General features: G+C 43.5%; 1 protein-coding gene across 2 annotated transcripts; it reads left to right on the top strand.

The window, feature by feature from the left end:
• Positions 1 to 526: 526 nt before the first annotated feature.
• Positions 527 to 21,220, top strand: N4BP1 (NEDD4 binding protein 1). Of its 2 annotated transcripts, none has more exons than XM_082062561.1 (7): positions 527 to 853; positions 4,568 to 6,330; positions 13,948 to 14,078; positions 14,352 to 14,448; positions 16,901 to 17,008; positions 18,502 to 18,609; positions 20,705 to 21,220. In XM_082062561.1, exons 1-7 carry the CDS (start codon positions 608 to 610, stop codon positions 21,039 to 21,041), a joined length of 2,790 nt encoding a protein of 929 aa, XP_081918687.1. In that variant the 5' UTR covers positions 527 to 607; the 3' UTR covers positions 21,042 to 21,220. The 2 variants fall into 2 exon arrangements, with proteins under 2 accessions (XP_081918687.1, XP_081918688.1); XM_082062562.1 differs by lacking the exon at positions 20,705 to 21,220 and adding an exon at positions 17,682 to 17,707.
• The last annotated feature ends 406 nt before the right edge of the window (positions 21,221 to 21,626 follow it).

Raw genomic sequence — 21,626 nt, 5'->3', positions numbered from 1 at the left:
TGGGAATCAAAGAGGGGAAATTTGGAAGATATTTACCTGGGTCTGAGATGGGAAAAGACGAAATAAATTAAGATATTTACTTCTTTGTGCCACAGCTGGTCAGTGTTGCCAACTCCAAGCGTTCAAAAGGCCGGTGAAGCCCCAAAGCTACGCTTTAAGATCTTATCCTTCACGTCTCATTTCAAGGCTTTTTAAAGTAAAAAACGTGTCCTCTGTTTTCTACCACGCTAAGGCTGTGGGGTGGGGGCTGTACTTGGCCCACCACGAGAGATAAAACTTAACATCTCTTTTTAAATTAAATCCAAGACGACACCAGAACACGGCTATGTGTTAAACCCAAATTTCTGGGCTGTGAAAGCGTTAAACAGGGAAGGTTTCCTGGGAAAGGGGAAGGTTTCCTAGGAGGGCGGGAGTTGCCTGAGGGGCGCACGGGCGGCTCTGAGAGGAGCGCTCCCGCCGCCCTTCCTAAAGATGGCGCCGCGGCTGCTTCCCGGCGCGGGGCGGTGCCGTCGCAGGGTGATGACGTGAGCGGTACAGAGGGAGCCCGGGGATTCCCCGCGGTGTTGTCCCGGCCCGGCGCCATGGCGGGCCGGAGCGGCTGGCGCTGATGGCGGCTCGCTGGGCAGCCCGCGGCTCCGGGCCGGGGCTGGATGAGTTCACCGTTCCGGCGGAGAAGAGCCGGCTCCTGGAGGGGAGTCGAGGCCGCATCGAGGGCTTGTTCGAGGTGCGGCTGGCGGTACTGGGGGCGCAGGGGGACTGGAGGGCCTCCCTCCCGCCGCCCGGCCCCCCGCCCGCCGCCGCCAGGATCTGGGTGCAGCTGGAGGGCGGCGGGAAGGCCGTGCGCAGCGCCAAGGTACAGCCGGGGGAGCCGGACAGGAACGGGGCCGCGGGGAGGAGGCCCGGGGGCTGGGGGGAAGTCAGCGCTTTCCGGGGATACGGGCGTTAGAAGGGGGTGGTCAGTAGGTCAGAGAGGTTCTCCTGCCCCTCTGCTCTGCCCTGGGGAGACCACACCTGGAATATTGTGTCCAGCTGTGGCCCCTCAGTTCCAGCAGGACAGGGAACTGCTGCAGAGAGTCCAGCGCAGCCACCAAGATGCTGCAGGGAGTGGAGCATCTCCCGTGTGAGGAAAGGCTGAGGGAGCTGGGGCTCTGGAGCTGGACAAGAGGAGACTGAGGGGGGACTCATTCCTGGGGATCAATATGGAAAGGGGGAGTGTCAGGAGGATGGAGCCAGGCTCTTCTGGTGACAACCAGTGACAGGACAAGGGGCAATGGGTGCAAACTGGAACACAGGAGGTTCCACTGAAAGATGAGAAGCAACTTGTTGGGGTGAGGGTGGCAGAGCCTGGCCCAGGCTGCCCAGGGGGTTGTGGAGTCTCCTTCTGTGCAGACATTCCAACCCGCCTGGACACCTTCCTGTGTAACCTCAGCTGGGTGTTCCTGCTCCATGGGGGGATTGACCTGGATGAGCTTTCCAGGGCCCTTCAACTCCTGACACTCTGGGGTTCTGTGATACCGAAGCGGGTGTGTCCGGGGCTGTTGACACGGGACGGGCCGCGCGGGGCGGGGCCGAGCGCAGCGGGGCGGGGGGAGCTGAGAACCGGGCGAGGGGCGGGTTAAAGTGCGGGTACAGTGTGTCGAGCTCCTTGTGTGAGCATCTCTCCGATGAGCTGGGGCCCTTGAGCTGGAGAAGAGAGGCTGAGGGGGATCTGATCAATGGATCAATATCTCAGGGTGGGTGTCAGAGGATGGACCAGACTCTGTTCAGTGGTGCCCAGCGCCAGGGTGAGGGGCAACGGGCACAGACTGAAACACAGGAGGCTCCATCTGAACATGAGCAGAAACTTGTTTGCTGGGAGGTGCCGGAGCCTGGCCCAGGCTGCCCAGAGCGGGTGTGCAGTCTCCTTCTCTGAGACATTCAAACCCGCCTGGCCACTAAATTAGTGTATCCTGTGATTAAGGTACAAAAGTCGTGCCCATCGTTAACCATAAATGCTTTCTGAGCACCTGCAGAACAAGGGAATATTATTCAAGTTTTAGATCCTTCTGCATGACAGGAGGGAGACAGAAGATGAAGTGATACATTGTTTAGAAGCAGAGCACTTAGTTTATATTTAACTAATAGTCAATAGATATATTGTAAGTACTAAACAATTATAACTAACATAATCAATTATTTATTAGTATAGATGTATGTCAAAATTTCCAAAAATTGTAATGCATATGTAATAATTATGTGAATTATGTGAATATAAGCAATGCAAGAGCATCCACTGGAGCACTGATAGAGGATGATCCTCAGAGCTCCCCAGTGCTGTGAATAAAAGAATGCTGCTTAACAGCATAGTTGACTCTGCTGTTAATTTTATTTCTCAGTTTCAACATGGTCCTGTGTGATCTGCCTTGGTGACCCTGCATTAGCAGGGGTGTTGGGCTGTGTGATCTCCTGAGGTCCCTTCAACCCCAGCTAGGCTGGGATCCTGTGATCCTTCTTCATCCCTAAGCCAGGCTGTTCCTCAGGGCTCGTTGGGTGTTGCCGTGTTTCACAGCTGCTTTACAGACTCACCTCAGTCTATGCCAGGCAGGAGCTTTGTAGTAAAGCTCTTGCTGACACGGCTCAGAGCTGATGTTCCTCAGCCTCAGAGCTGGCAGGTCCAGGCTGCGTCACCCCCCTGATTGCTGGGCAGATTGTTTTCCTTTTAACCAACCACTAAACAAGCTGAGGGAGCCGTCTAGGCTGTTTGCGGTTCTGTGATGCTTGTTGCTGTGAACCACAGAATCATTTTGGTTGGAAGAGACCCTCAAGATCATCGAGTCCAACCATAACCCACCCCTGGCACTGCCCCATGTCCTGAGAACCTCATGTCCGTCTGTCCAACCCTCCAGGGATGGTGACTCCAGCACTGCCCTGGGCAGCCTGTTCCAATGCCCCACAGCCCTTTGGGGGAGAAATTGATCCCAAGATCCAACCTCAACCTCCCCTGGTGTGACTTGAAGCCAATTCTGTGAAGTATCTTTGCAGAAGTATTTTGTTAAGTCTGTTGTACAGCTGACCTTTATGGGGCTCAGCAGTAATGATGAAATGAATATTACTCAGTGATAGCTGTTTGAATCATGGGATAAGGACGGCAGTGTGGGCACTGGCTGGGCAGAAGGCAGCTTTCAAACCCAGAATCTCAATATGTGAGTGTTTGTCTGTGTGTTTAAATACACATACATTTTAGCGGGTATCCTCAGCATGTATTGAATTCACAGGCTGGGCAGTCCACTTTCAAAATCTTGATTCCTTGACTGTGTAAGGGATAAACAAGGAAAATCCTATGAATGTTGAGAGTTTTGAATTATTTGACTCTGAAATTGTCTGTAAACCTATTTGCTTGTATATTTGGGCACAAAAACTGCAGAAACTTTTACAGGTAGCTGCAGGACAACTTTCTTTTTTTCCAGAAAATTAAAGCCTGAATTACAGCACAAGATTTCCGTCTCCTAATCTCTGCTTTTCCTAATAACATACAAAATATTTCCTACTCCAAATACTTTTAAGGGTGTGGGAGACTTGACTGACCTTACACGTAGAGCAGTTTTCAGGCCTTATCTGGAGGGTTTATTGTGTAGAAAGTATGAACAATTGCACGTCTTTATTGTTGCCCTTTAAAAGGTTTTGTAGGTGTCAGAAATAGCAATTGGTTGTGGTTTTTTAAAATCTATTAAAAACCTGAACTTCTGGAACACAGAAGTACCTGGAGCTGGAGTTTCTCAGTCATTTGTCAGCATCATCTGCTTTTTCAAAATGCCTTTCAAAGGCTCCTGTTGAAAGCTGCCTTGCTGTCGAGCTTTTTGGGTGTGATTTTCTTTGTAAGTAGGTGTTCTGGCAATTGTAGTTTTAAAATACAGATGCTTTACTTCCTTAATAGGGGAATCAAAGTCCAGATAGAGGGTTAGTCATTTGTTTTTGGCATGTTTGTTTTTTTTTTACTATAGGATATCCTTTAATGGGTGGTTGCTGCTGTGGCTACTGGTTATGTTGTGCTGTGCCACAGGATCCATGTCTTTTAGTCAGCAAGTGTAGAATGAGTAACACACAATGACACCTTTAAAACATACGATAGCTACTGCTGTGGTGAGCCTTTGGAAATTCTCTTTAGAAACTGTTTTTAGAAGTTCAGTTCTATGGACGAGGTGGAATTCTTTAGTGCAAGCCATTTGTTCGTGAAGTGTATGTTCTCTTTGACCAAAGAATGGGGGTGGGAATAGAAATCTCTTTACTTGTCTTCTAAACTGTTTGAGCTACAACTTACATACTCTGTTACTATCAGTTTCAAGTAAATTTAGTTATAAGCAATGGGATACAAAAGAAAGTTATCCTTCTAGATCTATTAAAAATAATTTCAGATCTCTCTGGTTTTATCTCTATTATCCAGTTTACCGGCAATATTTACTTTCTCACCTTTCTTAAGCTAAGTTGGCTTTATTTTCGAATGCACTCATCCACTACTGACCTGACCAAAACTAACTGTAGGTATTAGCTTTTCACAACTATTGACTCTGCTGTCTTTTTCTCCTACTAGGAGTATATCAAGGGACTCTGTGAACCTGAACTGGAAGAAAAGGAGCACTACCCAAAGGACATCCACTGCATCTTCGTTGGTGCGCAGAGCCTGTTTCTCAACAGCCTGATCCAGGATACCTGCGCTGATATAACAGTGCTGGAAATAGGATTGCTCAGCATTAAAGGGGGTGCAGAAGCTGTTGTTATGGCTCAAAGTCACGTTCAGCAGTTTGTGAAGCTTTTTGAAAGCAATGAAAGCTTACTAAGCGACAAGGAATCGGAGGTTAAAAAGCAGTTCAGACAATTCGTGGAAGCACACGCAGATAAATATACAATGGATTTACTGATTTTGCCCAGCTCACTGAAGAGAGAACTCCTGAGTCTCACACAAACGGAATGTTGTGGAGCGGAGAGCAATGTCATTGATCTCACGGGTTCTGATAGCCCGACAGAGCTGGTAGCAAACAAAGCGATTGCTACTAACAGAGATGGAAGAGCAGATGGCGAGGAAGCCAGAAACAATGCCGGGACACCCGTAACCGAGCTGACAAAGCAAATGGACACCATGCTTTCTGATGCTCCTGAAACAAGTTTTGTTCCCATAAATGTCCCCCCGTTAGACGCCGTGGTGTCTAAAGAAAGGCAGTCCTGTAAAAGAAGATCTTCTGATGATGAGGAAAGGCTCCCTAAAAAGCAGTTCTCTTGGGGAAATGATCAGGAGGTGGAATCTGCTTCGCACAGTAATCCCTCAGACAGCGATGCAGTTATTGATCTGCTTTCGGACAGCTGCAGTGAATCGGGTGATCCCGGTTGTTGCCTTAAAGAAGGTGATGATATCAGTGAGGAAATGGAATATAAGATTCTTGTGAACTTCTTCAGAACGATGGGATATTCCCAAAATATTGTAGAAAAAGTTATTGATAGCCTGGGACAATCTGTGGAACCATTAACGTTGCTAGAAGAAATTGAAAAGGAAAATGTAAAATTTCAAAAAGAACATGAACAGTCGTCTGAAAAGCCTAGAACTATCAATCCTCCCTTAGGAAGTAAAGCAAATAATTCACAAAAGCTGGAAGACAAAGTAATTTCTAGCAATAAGAGTCCACTCAAATCCAGCCATACTTCAAAGGAGACAAAAAATGAATATCACAAATTAAGAGATTCACCAAACCTGCACGTTGATGCAGAAGATAAAATGCAGATGTTGGTGGGCAAACCTGCTTCTCCTTCCAGTAAAAATTCACCTGTATGCTGTAAACAGAGAGACAGATACTGCCCTGCTAAGAATCACAGTTCTAGGTCAAGTGATCTAGAAACCGATGGTGGTGTAACTATTGGCACCGTACAAGCTGGAGCTCTCAAAGATGTTGATTTTGTAGCCAGAGGGAGCTCCGATGTGCCGTGTATCTCAGCTAAGACTAAAACTGCAGCTCAGCAAAGATCTGCAGGACCCTCCCCTGTACAGAACAGTCATCCCGGCTTTGAGGAGCCGCTGGGCCACGGCAGCTCCTCTGCTCGCGCCAGAGCTCTCACCCAGCGCCTTTCCCAACCCTGCAACGCTGAAAATCCCCTCCCAGAGCACGTCTCGTCTTCACAAATCCACCCTTCGCATCCTGAGAGAGAGACGGCGGGAGCACCCAGACGTCATCCCGACCCTTCCGTCACTGGAGTGCAGCGATTCCTGGACTCTCTGAAAACGCCGTACAGGCTGGAGTTGAAAAATGAACCTGGGAAACCCTATTTAAAACACATCATTATTGATGGAAGCAATGTTGCCATTTCGTAAGTATTGTTCTGTTCAGCTATCTCTTTATTAAACGGTCAATGAACTTTCAAATGAAATAGGGACTAAGAAGTTGCTGTTGCACGCATAAAGTTTTTTCTAGCTTGCTTTTTGATCCGGGTACATGTGTTTTAGCTTCTGGTAATGGCTGCATTGCTAAGTTATGATAAGTCTTGATAATGAAAAATTATGTGTGGTTGACAGTAGCCGTATTAATTTCCAACTCATAACAATTTTTGTTTTAGTCTCCGTTCAGCGACAGCATTCATTTTCAATTGACTTGCTTGGAGTTACTGTTCTTTGTTGAGATACTGTGCGCGGAAGGAAATTGAGAAGTTTTTAGCAGGTGCACTATATGACACTTAATTCAGTACACAAATCCAGCTAGAACAGTGTGGTTGTAGGGTACTCTGTTGTGAAATAATTCTTGTAGCATTTACTTTTGGCTTAAAAAATTACATAGTCTGAAGCTGAACAAATGCAATAACCAGTTAAAATAGCATAAGGAAAATCCCTGATTTTTTACTTAAACTTTGGTTGGTAATTGCGGTGCTCTGGAAAACATTTTCTGTCAAGCAATTAAGACTTAACTTTCCTGCTCTGGTAGAAGTTCATGAATTAGTAAAAAAACGGGTAACTCAGATTTATGAAGCCCAAATACTAAAAAATCTGAAAAAAAGAACTTGAGCAGAATAGGCAATGAGACCTAAAAGCAGATATACATTAGAGGCAGATGAGATCAGTCATAAGTAACTGCACTGAGCTGTGCTCCATTGCAAGCGATTTTGGGCCTGAAACTTTATTTGCTTTGCACACACCTAAGAAAGAAGTTAAGTTACCATCCACGTAATTGCCCTTTAACAACATTACATATTAGTGCTTGGGTCCTGTTACTTTTTGCAAGTATTGGCATGCAACAAAAATATTGTGTCCCCCTGCATGGAAGTTTGAGAGCAGTGTGTGCATGGGCGTGCACGCCTGTCTGCTGCTCCGCCTGAAAAAAGGTGGGAGAACAATAGTAGGCAATTATAGAGCTGCTGGATAATTTTGACAGATTGGCTGCCAAGGCACCGTGCAAACAAACCCGGTGAAATGGGCACAGTTAGTACTGAAAAGATCAACAAATGCCCTTCGTTGGCTGTGATGCAGGGATTTTCCATTATTGTCAACATTTTCTAATTCCCTTTTTTCCCCACAGTGTTTCTGTTGTAGATGACTGTGGAGGGCATTGCCAATTACAGTTTTCTTTTTCAAGTTTGTTATAACTAACTGAAATAGCAAAAATCAATTAGAAGAGACAAAAAATGTTGTGCTTCACTTGATTCTTTAACGTTTGTCTCATCCCAGCTATCCCTGAATTGATTGCTGTTCTCCAGGCAGAGGCTGGGATTTGTTCTTTTTACACTAAGTAATTTTCGCAAGCACGCATGTCCAAAGGTTTTGTCATTGTTTGCTATGGGGCTTTTTTTGTCCTGTTGGAATATGCAAAGAAGCAATGACAAATGTAATACTTCTTTTTAGTGAGGAAGTGGTAGTTTTTAAGAACAAACTGCCTGACTCCTGCTCCACTCATCAACGCAACAATAAGAAAGAATAAACTTACTGTGAGAACTTGCTAGTTAAGATTTTCTCGGTCATTCTGAGTTCCTCTGCTGAACTAAACTCTTCCAGCGCGGAAATCAGTTTTCACTGATTAAAACTGTGCTGCCAGAACCACAATGGAGCACTTGAACAAAACAGTAGCAATTCTGAGAAACATCATCTGTATCCCCAGACAAAGTGGGAAAAAATTGGGCTATTTAAGTGTTTCTTAAACACTTGAACTGCTTTTAAATACGGATTTTACTATTGGAGATGGGAACACCTGAAGAGCCTCCTATCAGCTGTATTATATTGTATCGAGTTGTAACTAATTCTTGACGAGGTTGTTCTCTAAGAACAGACCAGAGTTCTACCAGTGATCCCCTTTGGCTAGAAAAAACACATCTGACTGGTTCAGATACACATATGTTATATGTCTTCTACTTCCAGCTATTAGATGAACGAAGCTTCCCGAAAGAATGGGCTTAAATGCTGTTCAGGGGAAGAAAATAATCACTTAAAAGACTATAATGTGATGTGTTGTAAGAAAATAATGTCAAAGCCTGGCCTAAAATGAATGTAATGTTTGGGGCAGCTGGCAGCTGGTGCAGTTTCCCAGCAGTCACCATGCGAATGAGATCTGCTAGTGCACCACGCACAGTTGTGTCAATGGGAAGAAAATGGGTTCACAGAGAGGGATAAAGGTGCCCTGAGATATTGTTCTTTTCCGGTTATGAAAGATCTACTTTAGCTCCTAAACATTTCACCAGAATTGATGGAATAGCAAAACTTCTTCAGTTATTAGGGATAATAAATATTTCTCTGTGATAGGAATGAATTTTGCTGGAGGACAGAAATAATAAATCCTGTTGTCATTTTGTGAAGTGCTAGTAAAACTGTTAATATTATTTTAGCAAATTAGGGAATCAATCTGAACTTCTTCCCTTTATGTACAGTCCCAGCCTGAGGATTTCTGGTTTGTACCTTGGTATTTGCTGATAACTTATGGAAACCGTCAGATTGACCTTCCTAGACCTGTTGTTCATTCAGAAATAATTCCGCTGATGTTTTAACTTAATCCGTACAAAACTTGATTCATATAAAAATAGATCTTGCTTTGCTTGTTCTTTCTTTGACAGACCTCTCATGTATTTGCGCGTGTCCCTGCTAGATCCCTTTTTTCCCCCATTCAGAACAAAACATACATCTTTAAAGATTATTACCTTCGGGTGCAGTTTAAGGACCTAGTGATATAGAAATGTTTGCAGTTAGTCTAGAAAGTCTCTACAGCACAGATAAGGCATCAAAAGTCAATCTAAATAATGTCTTCTGCTTATGAGAAGGAATGTGGAAAGATTTCTGAATGTGTAACCGTTCCTACCAAGGGATCATTAGGTGAAGAAGGTGATGATCATCCTTACAAATTTATTGCCCCTGGGGTAAAGAGCCCAGAGCTGGTCCCTTAGTGACTGGCAACAGTGAATCTCTTCAGGTCAATCACTGGAGGATTAATTTAATTAATAGCTTGATGTTTTCTATCATTTTATAGTCTTGCTAACTTTAAAAGGGAAGCCTGGCATGACCCATAACTCTTGTCACTGCTTTAATTCAATTACAGTGGCTTGTTGCAGGAAATAGTTTATAAAACAAACTCATTTTCTCATTGTTCAGACTCTTAATAGTGATGTAAAAGTGCAAGTCACAGCTGAGTCATAAGCTTTATAAAATGATTTCCCAAATGTGTTAGTGGAAGAGAAATGCAAATTGTTGAAGTCATCTATAAAATAACAACAATACTACATCCTCTTTGTCTTTTTTCTTTTAATATTTAGAGATTTTATTTTTCCTCTGCGTATTTCTGTTATGGGGTTTTTTGTGTTTGGGGTTTTGTTTTGTTTTCAGAACAACCAAATACATCTGAAAGCAATGAATTAAAAGATGGTGAATAAACATCTGCTTATCTCTCTGGCTGCAAGACCACTATAAGCAGTGATCTCCCGACTTTTTGTCGATTAACCACATGAAAAACTTTGCTTATGAAAAGCAAAGGACAGAGAACTGCCTCAAAATAGCAGAACCATCAAGATATTTAAATGTCCTAGTAAATAATGGGGGCCTGAGGTTCTTTAATGTAGGTATTGAGCAGCTTCCTTCTGGCTAAATAAAGCCTCATGATTTTGTTATGTCTTGAAGAATTGTTTTCAGTTTTGCTTTCAATTGTTTTCAGTTTTGCTTCTCGGTATCTTGAGGTTACGGACATTTGCAAGAAGCCGAAGGATTTTTGCTCTTGGCATGTGTGACCCAGTACAAAGGGATCTATTAAATCTATCACATGGATTTATTAATGCCAGCTGCACTTGCAGTGTGCTTGGCGAACGTTGGCAAGCCCAGAGTTTACTCTGCTGCTAACAGGTACTTTTAACATTGCCTCTTTCTACGTGCTGAGAACAGGCCTTTCAGGGCTGACCGAAACATCCAGGGAGTTGTTTGGGTAGTTATCAATTCAATTTTTTTAAAATGTGGAAGAAACTCAGAATGAAAGAGCAATTGGATGGAATTATATCTTGCTAGAATTGTTTGCAAATAATGATATGTACTTCATTTAGTTACAAAACTAAAGGGAAAATGTTACATGTCCCGGAAAGCAGCCTGCTGTTTGCTGCTTTGTGCTGCTTATCATCTCTTGTTTAACTTAAGAAATACCTGTGTAGGGTCTTCCGTGTTTTTTAAAGAACTGGGACAGCCAAAAGTGGTATTTACAATGGCAGCTGGGGAACAGATACAGTCTTTGAGTTGGATGCCCCATCTGTGGTAATTTGCCGTCCTTCAGATGTTTACCTAGCTCAAATAAAGCAGTTCAGATTTCTGCTTATCTAGCAATGACATGTTTTTGCGTATTACAGCTCACCTTAATTCTATGTCTGATTTGCTAAAGTTAAATATTAAGCTTTTTTTTTAAGTTGCTACAGAGCAAGAGTTGGATCATACAGGACAAATCAAGAGCTGCTGTTCTAGGTGTCAACATTTAAACACCAGAGTGCTCTGTTTAGTTCAGCAGGATTAAAGCTCCAAAGCAGGAGAATGGACGAGTAGGGACGGCACAGTTTTCGACATGAACATCAAGACTGCTGCATCTCTTGAAGTCCATTTGAGAGCCATTAATACAGTGAAAGTATTTACCAGAGGTTTCCAGTTTATTGAACAGGATACCTAACTTAAAGTGGAAGGATGATGACTGCATTCTAAGTTCATTACCTAGAAGGTTTTACAAGTAATAACTCTTCTGTGACAATTATGCTCCTTATTTGACTGCTCTTGACATCAAGAACACTTAATTTTATTATGGCAAGTGTGGCATAGCTATTATTTTTCCTCCAGAAACTCTGTTAGTAAGTCAGATACTTGCTTTTTATCGTTCAGGTGTAACATTGATTTTTCTGCCCTTCTACATGAAACATTCCTCTCCAAATTCAGAGAACCTTAATAGATTTATATTTTGAACAGGATATGTGAATAGAATTGTAGAATGGTTTGGGTTGGGAGGGCCCTCCCCAGCTCCCCAGTGCCCCCCCTGCCACGACAGGGACATCGTCACCAGCTCCGGTTGCTCAGAGCCCCGTCCAGCCTGGCCTGGGATGTCTCCAGGGATGGTTCAGCCACCAGCTCTCTGGGTACCTGGGCCAGGCTCTCACCACCCTTATTGGGAGGAATTTAGTCCTTATATCTACTCCAAATGTCCCCTCTTTCAGTTTAAAGCCATTTTCCATGATCCTGTCACTACAGATCTTTGTAAAAAGTCCCTCTCCATCTTTCCTGTAGGTCCCTTTAGGTACTGGAGGCTGCTCTAGGGTCTCCCCAGAGCTTTTCTTCTCCAGCTGAACATTCCAATTCTTTCAGCCTGTCATTCTGTGATTCTGTCCTCCCAGCAGAGCTGTTTCAGCCTCGGGTCATTTCTGTGGCTCCTCTGGCCCCTCTCCAGCAGGTCCATGTGTGTCCTGTGCTGAGCACCCAGAGCTGGACCAGCACTGCAGGGGGGTCTCACCAGAGCGGAGTCACCTCCCCGAGCTGCTGCTGGGGATGCAGCCCAGGACGCGCTTGGCTTTCTGGGCTGCAAGTGCACATTGCTGAGTCATGTTGAGCTTCTCATCAACCAACATTCCAAAGTCCTTCTCAGGGCTGCCCTCAATCCATTCTCTGCCCAGCCTGTATCTGTGCTTGGGATTGCACTGACCCAGGTGCAGGACCTTGCCCTTGGCCTTGTTGAACCTCCTGAGGTTCTCATGGGCCCCCCTCAAGCCTGTCCAGGTCTCTCTGGATGGATCCTGTCCTTCTAGCACATCAACCACAACACTTAGCTTGGGGCCTTTAGGAAACTGGCTGAGGGTGCACTCGATCCCACTGTCCATGTCGCCAATAAAGATGTCAAACAGTGCCAGTTGCAATGAGGAACACCTCCCAGCACTGGTCTCTACTTAGACCGTTGATGGCGGCTCTTTGAGTGTGACCATTCCTTATCCACAGAGTGGTCCATCCATCAAATCCTTGTCTTTCCAATGTAGAGACAAGGATGTCATGCAGGACAGTGTCAGATGACGTCCCTTGCTCTTCCCATATCCACCAGCGCTGCAGCCCCACTGTTGAAGGCCACCCAGTTTGTCAGGCACAATTTGCCCTTGGTGAAGCCACACTGGCTGTCACCAATTGCTTCCTTATTTTCCGTGTGCCGGTGCTACTGAAGGCTGAGTTTCACTGTAAAAATGCTTCCATGGAGATGTTTTAGAGAATTCTCCTTTTAAAAGATTTCCTGGTAGGCTAAAGTAGGGATTTAAAGATAAGATTCAATTCAACCTAAGAAGGCTCACTAGTAGGCTTATAACATACAATTGCATGTTAACTAGGAGACTGGTTTACAATATGAATACCACTTGGTTACTGCTCACTGTTATGAGGAGCACTTTGTAGTGACTCAACATCTAACTCAAAACATAGAGTACGTGCAACTCGTAAGAAATACTTCGCCTGTTTGTGCCATCGGTTCTGAATCTGTCTTTTCTAGCCAAGTGCATATTTGTTTTGTCCAAGTGTAGCCTCTAATCTGTGAAAACCTGAGCAGAAAAGTTTCTGCATGAAAACTGGATTTAGCCTTATGTAAGATGCTAATAAGTGTTCTGTAGGAATTTATTCTAGAGATGTTTTTTATTCTGTCTTCTGCGCTTTATTCTGAGATTCTGTTATTCTCCCGAAGCCCAGTTCCCAGAAGCTGCTTAGATGGTGAATTGCTAAAGGAGGAGTTCCTGCTGTCTGTTAAATGGACAGATAGGGTTATTGGGGTAGTTCAGATGGGGGGGACCTGGGACCTCCCAAGATCATCAACTCCAATATCTGTGATGCTCGTGTTAGACAGTTGCTGATTTTTCTGGGAAGTCACTTAACTGAGTTGCAAAACCAGGTCATGAGCATCTTATATTTTTAAATGGGAAAAAAAAAATTGTTACCACAAAAATACAGTGTTTTGAAAATCTTTCTTCAAATAAATTTCATTATTTTGCTTGAAAACAGTAGCTCAGATTGTTGAAGTGAAGAGAGTGAAGGCGCTGATATCTTAGATTATCAGACAACTTCTGGGATGTGGTCCTTGGCAACCAGTTGAACCAGAGCTGTTCTGGTTTGTAGTGGGACTGTATTTGGAACTACCACAATACTGGATTATGGGCATTTTAAGCTATAATCAATAGACGTCAGAAACTACCACTATTGGCCTGTTTTTAAAGCTAAACCCACTCGTGATGACTCGAATATCGTGCCCACGAAGCTGAGCTGTGGAGCTGCAAAGTGATGTTTCTATTCTCTTCTTTTGCTGAGGATCTTTCCACTTTTAAGACTCCTTGTCTGTAACATCCATCTCCCTTTTATTTTGGTGGGGCCGTATGTGTAACTTCCAGCTTCACTTTGCAAGGACTTGTTCCGTTTTCTTTATATTCGTGGTAATAAAACTCTAATGAATTTCTCCACCGTTCTCTTTCTTTCACCCTCAGTCATGGTCTAAGGAAATTCTTCTCCTGTCGAGGAATTGCAATAGCTGTTGACTATTTTTGGAAACGTGGCCACCGAAATATCACCGTGTTCGTCCCACAGTGGAGAACAAGACGTGATCCTTTCATTACAGGTGAGGGTAGTAGTTTCCTAATATTAAATTGCATTGTAACTATTTCTTTGGACGCTTCTGTAAAGAATGAATGGAGAAGCAACACTTCATAAAACATTAAGCACCAGGAGTCTGGCTGCTCAGCGTAATTGGGTTTCCATACACAGTGCGAGACACTGAAATGTTATTTCTGTAGATTAATAGCTACTAAATAGCCCATCTTCTCTGCTAATCATACCTCAGACTAATGGCCAAATCTTTGTTTTTAAGAACAGTTGTTTCATGTTTTAACAGAGCAGGATTTCTTAACACAGCTCCAGGATGTTGGAATATTGTCTTTAACCCCTGCCAGGATGGTTTTAGGAGCAAGAATTGCTGCTCATGATGACAGGTATGGACTGGACATAGTTTCAAAATCTTTCTAAACATGCGACTAATGGTTGTAAAAGCTCAATACTTCATGAGTGGTTGTGTTAGCTGGTTCTTCGACCTGTCTAGACAGAGCTATGCATCCAACTGAAGACCGAGCTCTACTTCTGTTAAGTTATTTTACTGTCCTAAGAAACATTTCTGCATGTAGTTCTCTAATAATGTTGTACATACTGTTTTCAGAAATTCATGGAAAATGGTAAATTTTCATTGCAATTTTAACCAAAAAAGAAACCCACACATTTCAAATGTCATCACTTGCACTGAGTCAGAAACTAGTCTTCTAGTAATGTTTTTATGCTTTCCTGATCATCCATTTACCCCTGAATTTTCTCTTCTGTTTGGGGAGCACTAGCATATATCAGCTACTGACTAGGTTTTTTCCTCAATGCCATTGTGGCATACAGACATAGGTATGTATTTGGAGCAGTGTATTTGTAACAATGTGTAGATTAGTACATTTCCAAGTTAATTTGAGCACCAAAATTCAACTTCAAAACGTGGGGACCATCTTTCAGTGAACAAGACAACAGTAAGGGGTTTTTGGTGTGTGTTGGGGGAGTTTCCTGCTGCTTAGATTACCAGATTTTATCAGTCTTGAGACACAGTTACAAGTACACACTGCTTAAGGTTTTTTCCCCAGCCAGCTGCATTCTGCATGGATGAGCAGTTCACAGCTTTAAATGATGTTTTGCAGCTCATTACACTACACTGGATTCCCTCCTACTAATCATCATTCTTACTTTCGTTTCCTGACTGCAAAATTGTCAGGTTTTTGCATCACGGGCATGCCTGGTTTTGTTAGATTGTGCAGCCATGGACCTGATTGCAAAACTTGATATGCCGAAGATATATCAAGCAGTGCACTTAATTTATCTTCCTTGTTAAAATACAGCAATTCCTAGAGCCTTGCATCTGGGCAGGAACAACCCCGGGTTCCAGCATAGGTTGGGGAATGACCTATTAGAGAGCAGCGTAGGGGAAAGGGATGGGGGGGTCCTGGGGACAGCAGGGTGACCATGAGCCAGCACTGGGCCCTTGTGGCCAGGAAGCCAATGGTACCTGGGGTGGGTTAGAAGGGGGTGGTCAGTAGGTCAGAGAGGTTCTCCTGCCCCTCTGCTCTGCCCTGGGGAGACCACACCTGGAATATTGTGTCCAGTTGTGGCCCCTCAGTTCCAGCAGGACAGGGAACTGCTGCAGAGAGTCCAGCGCAGCCACCAAGATGCTGCAGGGAGTGGAGCATCTCCCGTGTGAGGAAAGGCTGAGGGAGCTGGGGCTCTGGAGCTGGACAAGAGGAGACTGAGGGGGGACTCATTGCTGGGGATCAAGATGGAAAGGGGGAGTGTCAGGAGGATGGAGCCAGGCTCTTCTGGTGACAACCAGTGACAGGACCAGGGGCAATGGGTGCAAACTGGAACACAGGAGGTTCCACTGAAATCTGAGAAGCAACTTGTTGGGGGTGAGGGTGGCAGAGCCTGGCCCAGGCTGCCCAGGGGGGTTGTGGAGTCTCCTTCTGTGCAGACATTGCAACCCGCCTGGACACCTTCCTGTGTAACCTCATCTGGGTGTTCCTGCTCCATGGGGGGATTGCACTGGATGAGCTTTCCAGGGCCCTTCCAACCCCTGACATTCTGGGATTCTGTGTAATTCTGATCTCTGAAATAATAATGTTGTAGCAAAAAAAAATGTACAAGGCAGCAAGTTGCTGTTATTTACATACTGATGTTTTATATACACCCAGAATTTCATGTAGAATACTAGTACTTACAGTTGTGGAAATGAGTGTTGCTGCACTTTCATCAAAAGTGTACGTGGTCCTTTAGAAGGACACCATCCATTTTCTATCTGTGATTCTGTCTCTTTGCTAAAATAGATTCAAATGGCAAAAAGCTTGTTTTCAGACAGGTAAAAAAACCCATGAACTTTCCTTAATAAATCAGAAGTTACCTTTTGTCATCACTTATTTAACAACAAAATGGCAGCAAGCGTTGTCAGAGCAAACAGCTAACCTGCAGAACACCGACATTAGTGCTAAGCACAAAAGTACATGGAAATAACTTTGTTTTGGAATGTATAATAAACACTGTAGTCCTTTGTAAAACAAACCATTTAACTCTACAAATATTTGCAATCTGATAATCCTGTGGGTTTGGGGGATTTTGCTTGTGGGGGTTTTTTAATGGAAAAAAAGCCTCCCATGGATACTCTGCTTCACTAAATAAATGCATCCTACCTAAAATGTTGTTTAAAGTTATATGGTGGGTCAAAACAGAGTCATTTCCCAGTCATCAAAGTGCGTGTTTTCATGCACTTCACAGATCACTCCTGGATGGTGAGAGGTTTGTTTTCCTACATCTTTGGGCAGTTTTCAGCACAGCAGATTGTCTTAACGGCCTTTGAAATTATTTTTACAGGTTTTTATTACACCTTGCTGATAAAACTGGAGGTATTATTGTGACTAATGATAACTTCAGAGAATTTGTGACAGAATCACTGGCCTGGAGAGAAATTATTCAAAAAAGGTAAGTGCTGTATTCCCATGAAAGCTCAGAAGCTTGTCTGCCCTTACAGTTGTAGGCACTGGACCTTCATGGAGGTTTCTTATTTTTAATTCATCTGCCATGCAATTCTGGTAGAGCCCAACAAAATACCATGTGTGTTTCATGGCTTTGATTCGTGGCCTTATAATCGTGTGCTGACTAGTCCAGTGTCCCTGTTATTCACACATTCTTCACTGTACATGTGTTGATTGCTCACAAAAGCAAGAGCAGGGTGGAGCAGCCACGCGATGTCGCGTCTGCAGCTCCGTGTCAGGTCCTGTAGAGCAGACGCTTTGTGGTCCATCTCGTTACATCTTTGTGGTTACATCTCGTTTCTTCAAGGAGAGATGAAGCTGATGCAGACACACAGTGTCACGGTTTCAGAATCACTCACTCTTTGCTGTAGTACAAGGAATTAGCATCACTAAACAAAATAAGGAATACTTGCAACACATCCCTGTAGTCATTTCCCTGCAATTGATGAGTGTCCTTTGGGTTGGATGAGTTCATGTAGTTGTCAAATATCCAAGCCTCAGCCTGAGGATTCTCTGGGAATTAGTTTCTCCTGTGCACCTGCTTGCTTTTTGTTGTTTGGGTTGGGTTTGGTTTTTTTTTCTCATTTGTTTGTTCTGTTTTGTTTTTCTTCCCCCTCCAGTTAAATCAGCTCATTTGACTATTAAGGTATGATCTTCTGTTGCCCACATTTCCCACTAATCCCTCAGAGTCGCCCTGACATCTTCTCAGGGCACATCTACTGCATTCACTGGGGTCTATGTAGGTCTAACGAAATAAATCATTGAAAACTGCCCTGGTTTCTCACAAGATAGCTGGGAGAACATGGAATTGACTCATCATGTAGGTATTTATTTCTTGAGTGAATTCTACTGGTCCGGTTCTGTTCTCCTACAGAACTTTAGCAAGAATACTTAGCACGTCATCCTGAGTCTGTGGTTTTTTAAGAGCTTGTGTTAACATCTATTAGTTTTACTTCTGGGGAAATTCCACTATACCAAATTCTCTCCTTGCAGACAAATTTTAGTTGAACTGGTTTCCTTCAATGCAAATTTCCCCCCTCCTAGAATGAAAGAAAAACGTTTCTTTGTGTCTTAAGTGCAAACAGCTAATGCAATGTGTGCTGGTCGCCTGGCTTTCTGATAACATCTGCATTTTAGCTACGTAGTTGAAGATCCTTACGAGGAAGGGGAGTTAGAACAACCTGAAAATCTTCTCTAATCACCTAGAAAATTCCACTCTCATTTGCAAAAATTTGCGGTCATCCAACACTTGCTGTGTAATGGGGAGAGCTCACAGAAGCTCCCATGAGATGGTTTGGCCAGTGAGCAATGGATGACGAGCTCAGTGGCTCCTGCTGTGGTGTGAAGTGTCTGCTCTGGGCGGCCTGGCCTGGCCGGAGCTGAGGGGCTGTCCGCTGTCACACGTTGGGAACAGATAGTACTGACAGAACTCTCTTGCAGGTTGCTCCAGTACACTTTTGCTGGTGATATATTTATGGTTCCTGATGACCCTTTGGGAAGAAACGGACCTGGATTAGACGACTTCCTTCGAAGCGAAGGCTGTTCTAGGTATAAGACTGTTTTCACTTTTGTTTGAGACAGTTACATTTTCGTATTGAAATAAACTGTTTTCCTGGGTCACTTGAAGACCTCCTTAGATCTGTACAAAAGAGGTGCAGTAAAATTAAGCAAGAACACTGCACGATGTAGTAGCTTAACAAAACCATGTTTTTCCTGTTACATCAGTCTGTTCAGAAACTGCTGGTGACATTTGCAGCTAATCGAGATCTCTATCGGAGCCAAGATAAGTAAGACAGTCCCTTCCTCTGAGCTTTGGTGGTGGTGGCTTTCGCACAAAGGTGGTCCAGGCTCTGTTAAGGTCACACAGAACCACCAGTGGTTTGGGTTTGTGGGAGTCTGGCGTCCTGTTAATTATGGTGATGTCATTTAAAACGACTTTGTTAATCACTTACTCATAGTGGGGCAATAGGTGCTGCAAAAGAAACACTCTACACTCACATTCTTTGTCACGGGAGAGGCATTTCACTTCACTGTGTACTGTACTGTTCATAAAGAGGCATTGCTGTTCAATGCATTTGTATTTTATTCATAATTTTAAATATTAATAAACATACTGTTCCTTTAATAGAATTGTACTTTTAAAATGTGCATATATTCACAGTATGAATTTGCTTTGCATTAACCGCCCAGACTTGAGAATGGGTTTGCTCTTTTGCACAAGCAAATAAGCCGCTCTTTGTTCTTCTTTCACCACCTTAGGAATCATAGATGCTAATGAGAGTGAGGAGTATTTAGAGAGCTTTTAGAAACAAGAGAGGTAATCAAAAATCAGTGATAGAAAAGGCAAGCTGTACTGAAGGATTAATACCCAGAATAAGCAAGAATCTCAGCTACAGAAACAATTGAGGAAAGTGAGATGTATATACCAGTAGGTCACAGGTTGATTTGAAAATAAGCATGTAATTTTAACAGGAAAAAAGTAACTCCAGTAGGAAATGCTGAGAAAGTATTCAAGCTTTAATATAAAACCTTTAAGAGATACCATTTGGAACGCTGTGTTTTAGCCACCTGTGAGCAAGAAAAATAAAGTGAAACCAGAATGTGTTCAGAGAGGTGACTGGTGGCTGTAGATGTGGAAAGAGAGTCTTTTGAGAGGACTCTAGGAGAGCTGGATTTCCGATCTCTAAACCAGGAACTGGAACTGGGCTTTGGTTTTTGGGGATGTGTGGTGGGGTTTTTTAAGGCAGATAAAAGGTGTGAGTGTAAAGAGTTAATTTTGTTCCTTCCCTGAGACTTTTCTGCCTGAGTTCAGTGATGCGGAAAGCACCAGTGGCACCAGGAATTAGATCAGAACCTGGAAGGATCTCAGGCAATTAGAGAGCCTCTCCATGTTGAGTAATGGGAGGTGTCGTAACCTAAATGATTTTAAAATTGGGCTCTGTAATTTAGAGACAGTTTCCCTTGGTGGTAGGAAACCAGACTAACTGGAGTCCCAGTTCACTGCCTTACCTGGTGGCATCTGCAGTAGACTTTGCCCTGGATTTTGTAGCGCTCGCAGTTTAGAGTAGCAAACTCTTCAAAGTCTGAAATGAAATCTCAATAATTAAGGAAGAATATTCAGATCCTGAAATTGCTGAAAAACCTCATTGCCCCTTTAGTGTATTACACGGGATCAAGGGCTTCACCTAAATGTGGGCACAGCTTACGGTCATGGGCAGAAGTAGCTGAGGGCTCGCCTTGGGGAGCATCTGGAAGCCCCTTCGGTCTGTCAGCATTTTCACATGTCCTGAGTCAGTCTGCGTCTCTTCAATGTGTCTTTTTTATCCATTTAGCTCAATAATGCTGATGTTGATACTTCCATAAAATAAGCTTTGACTGTTGCGGTATTTAGTCATGTAACGTACTCACAGCATCTTGGAACTAGTCCTATGTGATGTTGTTAGTCATGCCAGATTCCAGTTGAAAACTGTTACACCTGCTGGTTTGTTTCACTTGGAAAAAATGCTTATCATTTGATTCCAATCAGTAAGTAGCCGAGCAGCAGTGACCTATAGGACTTACATGCATTTTTGCTTTTGTGTGTTTGTACAGACCGGTAGCATCTTTACCTTAATTTAATACAAATTTGTATTTTGTTCCATAGAGGTTTTTGGTCATCAAAAAAGACTTTACAGAGCAGTGAACAATACTCTTCAGAGACACCTCTCTTTGTACCAGTCCCCAGAGCACCCAGCAGCAGTCAGCAGCCTAAAAACAGGGGAGATGCTGATCGTCCATCAGCTTGGCTTCCCATGGAAACAAACATCAAGGCTTGTCTGCCGATTCCGCCCCAGAGGTCCGCCTTGGAAACTGTCCAGCTACGAGAAGCCCTGACAAACATCTTTCCTGATGATGAGCAGAGACAGAAGATTGATCAAATCCTAGCTGATCATCCATTCATGAGAGATCTTAACGCACTGTCTGCCATGGTGCTTGACTGAACTTTATATGGGGGATTTTATTATCACAACTGATCTGACTTAATTTGAATATCAATGTGAAGAAAAAAGTGACTTTGTGAATATTCAGAACCTAATTTTATTTGTATAAACAAAGATATTTTTTGTTCTGTTGCTAATAGATGCCAGTTTTTGGTAAATTAAAAACTGCTGCTACTACAGATTTGTAGTAATATTTTCTATGAAAGAAAAAAATCTGCTTCACTTGAATTGCTTATTGAAGCAGTAGCAGTTCTAAAGAACTGTTATCACTTTAAATAGCATGTTAGCACTTTTTAAAAACCCCTTTCCTCAAATGGGAAAAAATCATGTCAGAGCCTTAAAACTTCTTCCTGCAGCTTCAGATCAATTTCCCACGGCACGCATACCACGCTGTAACACAAACCATGCGCCCGTCAGAGGCCATTGCTGGTGTTTCATAGAAAACCTGTGCTCTGCTAGTGCCTCCTGCACTTAGAAACTCCAAACTATTTCTCCGTGGAAATAAAACAGGCCATTTTAATACTTTTATATATGAAGAGTTCTATGTAATGTATGTGTGACCCTCCTCTCTTTCCGCCCGCACAG

This window comes from Streptopelia decaocto (genome assembly GCF_964273445.1).
Source record: "Streptopelia decaocto genome assembly, chromosome: 11".
Classification (NCBI taxonomy): domain Eukaryota; kingdom Metazoa; phylum Chordata; class Aves; order Columbiformes; family Columbidae; genus Streptopelia; species Streptopelia decaocto.
Note: the sequence above shows the minus strand (reverse complement) of the source record. Positions and strands in the feature narration are given on the sequence as shown.

Coding starts and splice junctions, on each gene's coding strand:
- N4BP1 (XM_082062561.1), top strand. CDS start 608: ATGGCGGCTCGCTGGGCAGCCCGCGGCTCCGGGCCGGGGCTGGATGAG. Junction 6,331..13,947: donor GGAAGCAATGTTGCCATTTC/GTAAGTATTGTT, acceptor TTTCACCCTCAG/TCATGGTCTAAGGAAATTCT. Junction 14,079..14,351: donor ACGTGATCCTTTCATTACAG/GTGAGGGTAGTA, acceptor ATGTTTTAACAG/AGCAGGATTTCTTAACACAG.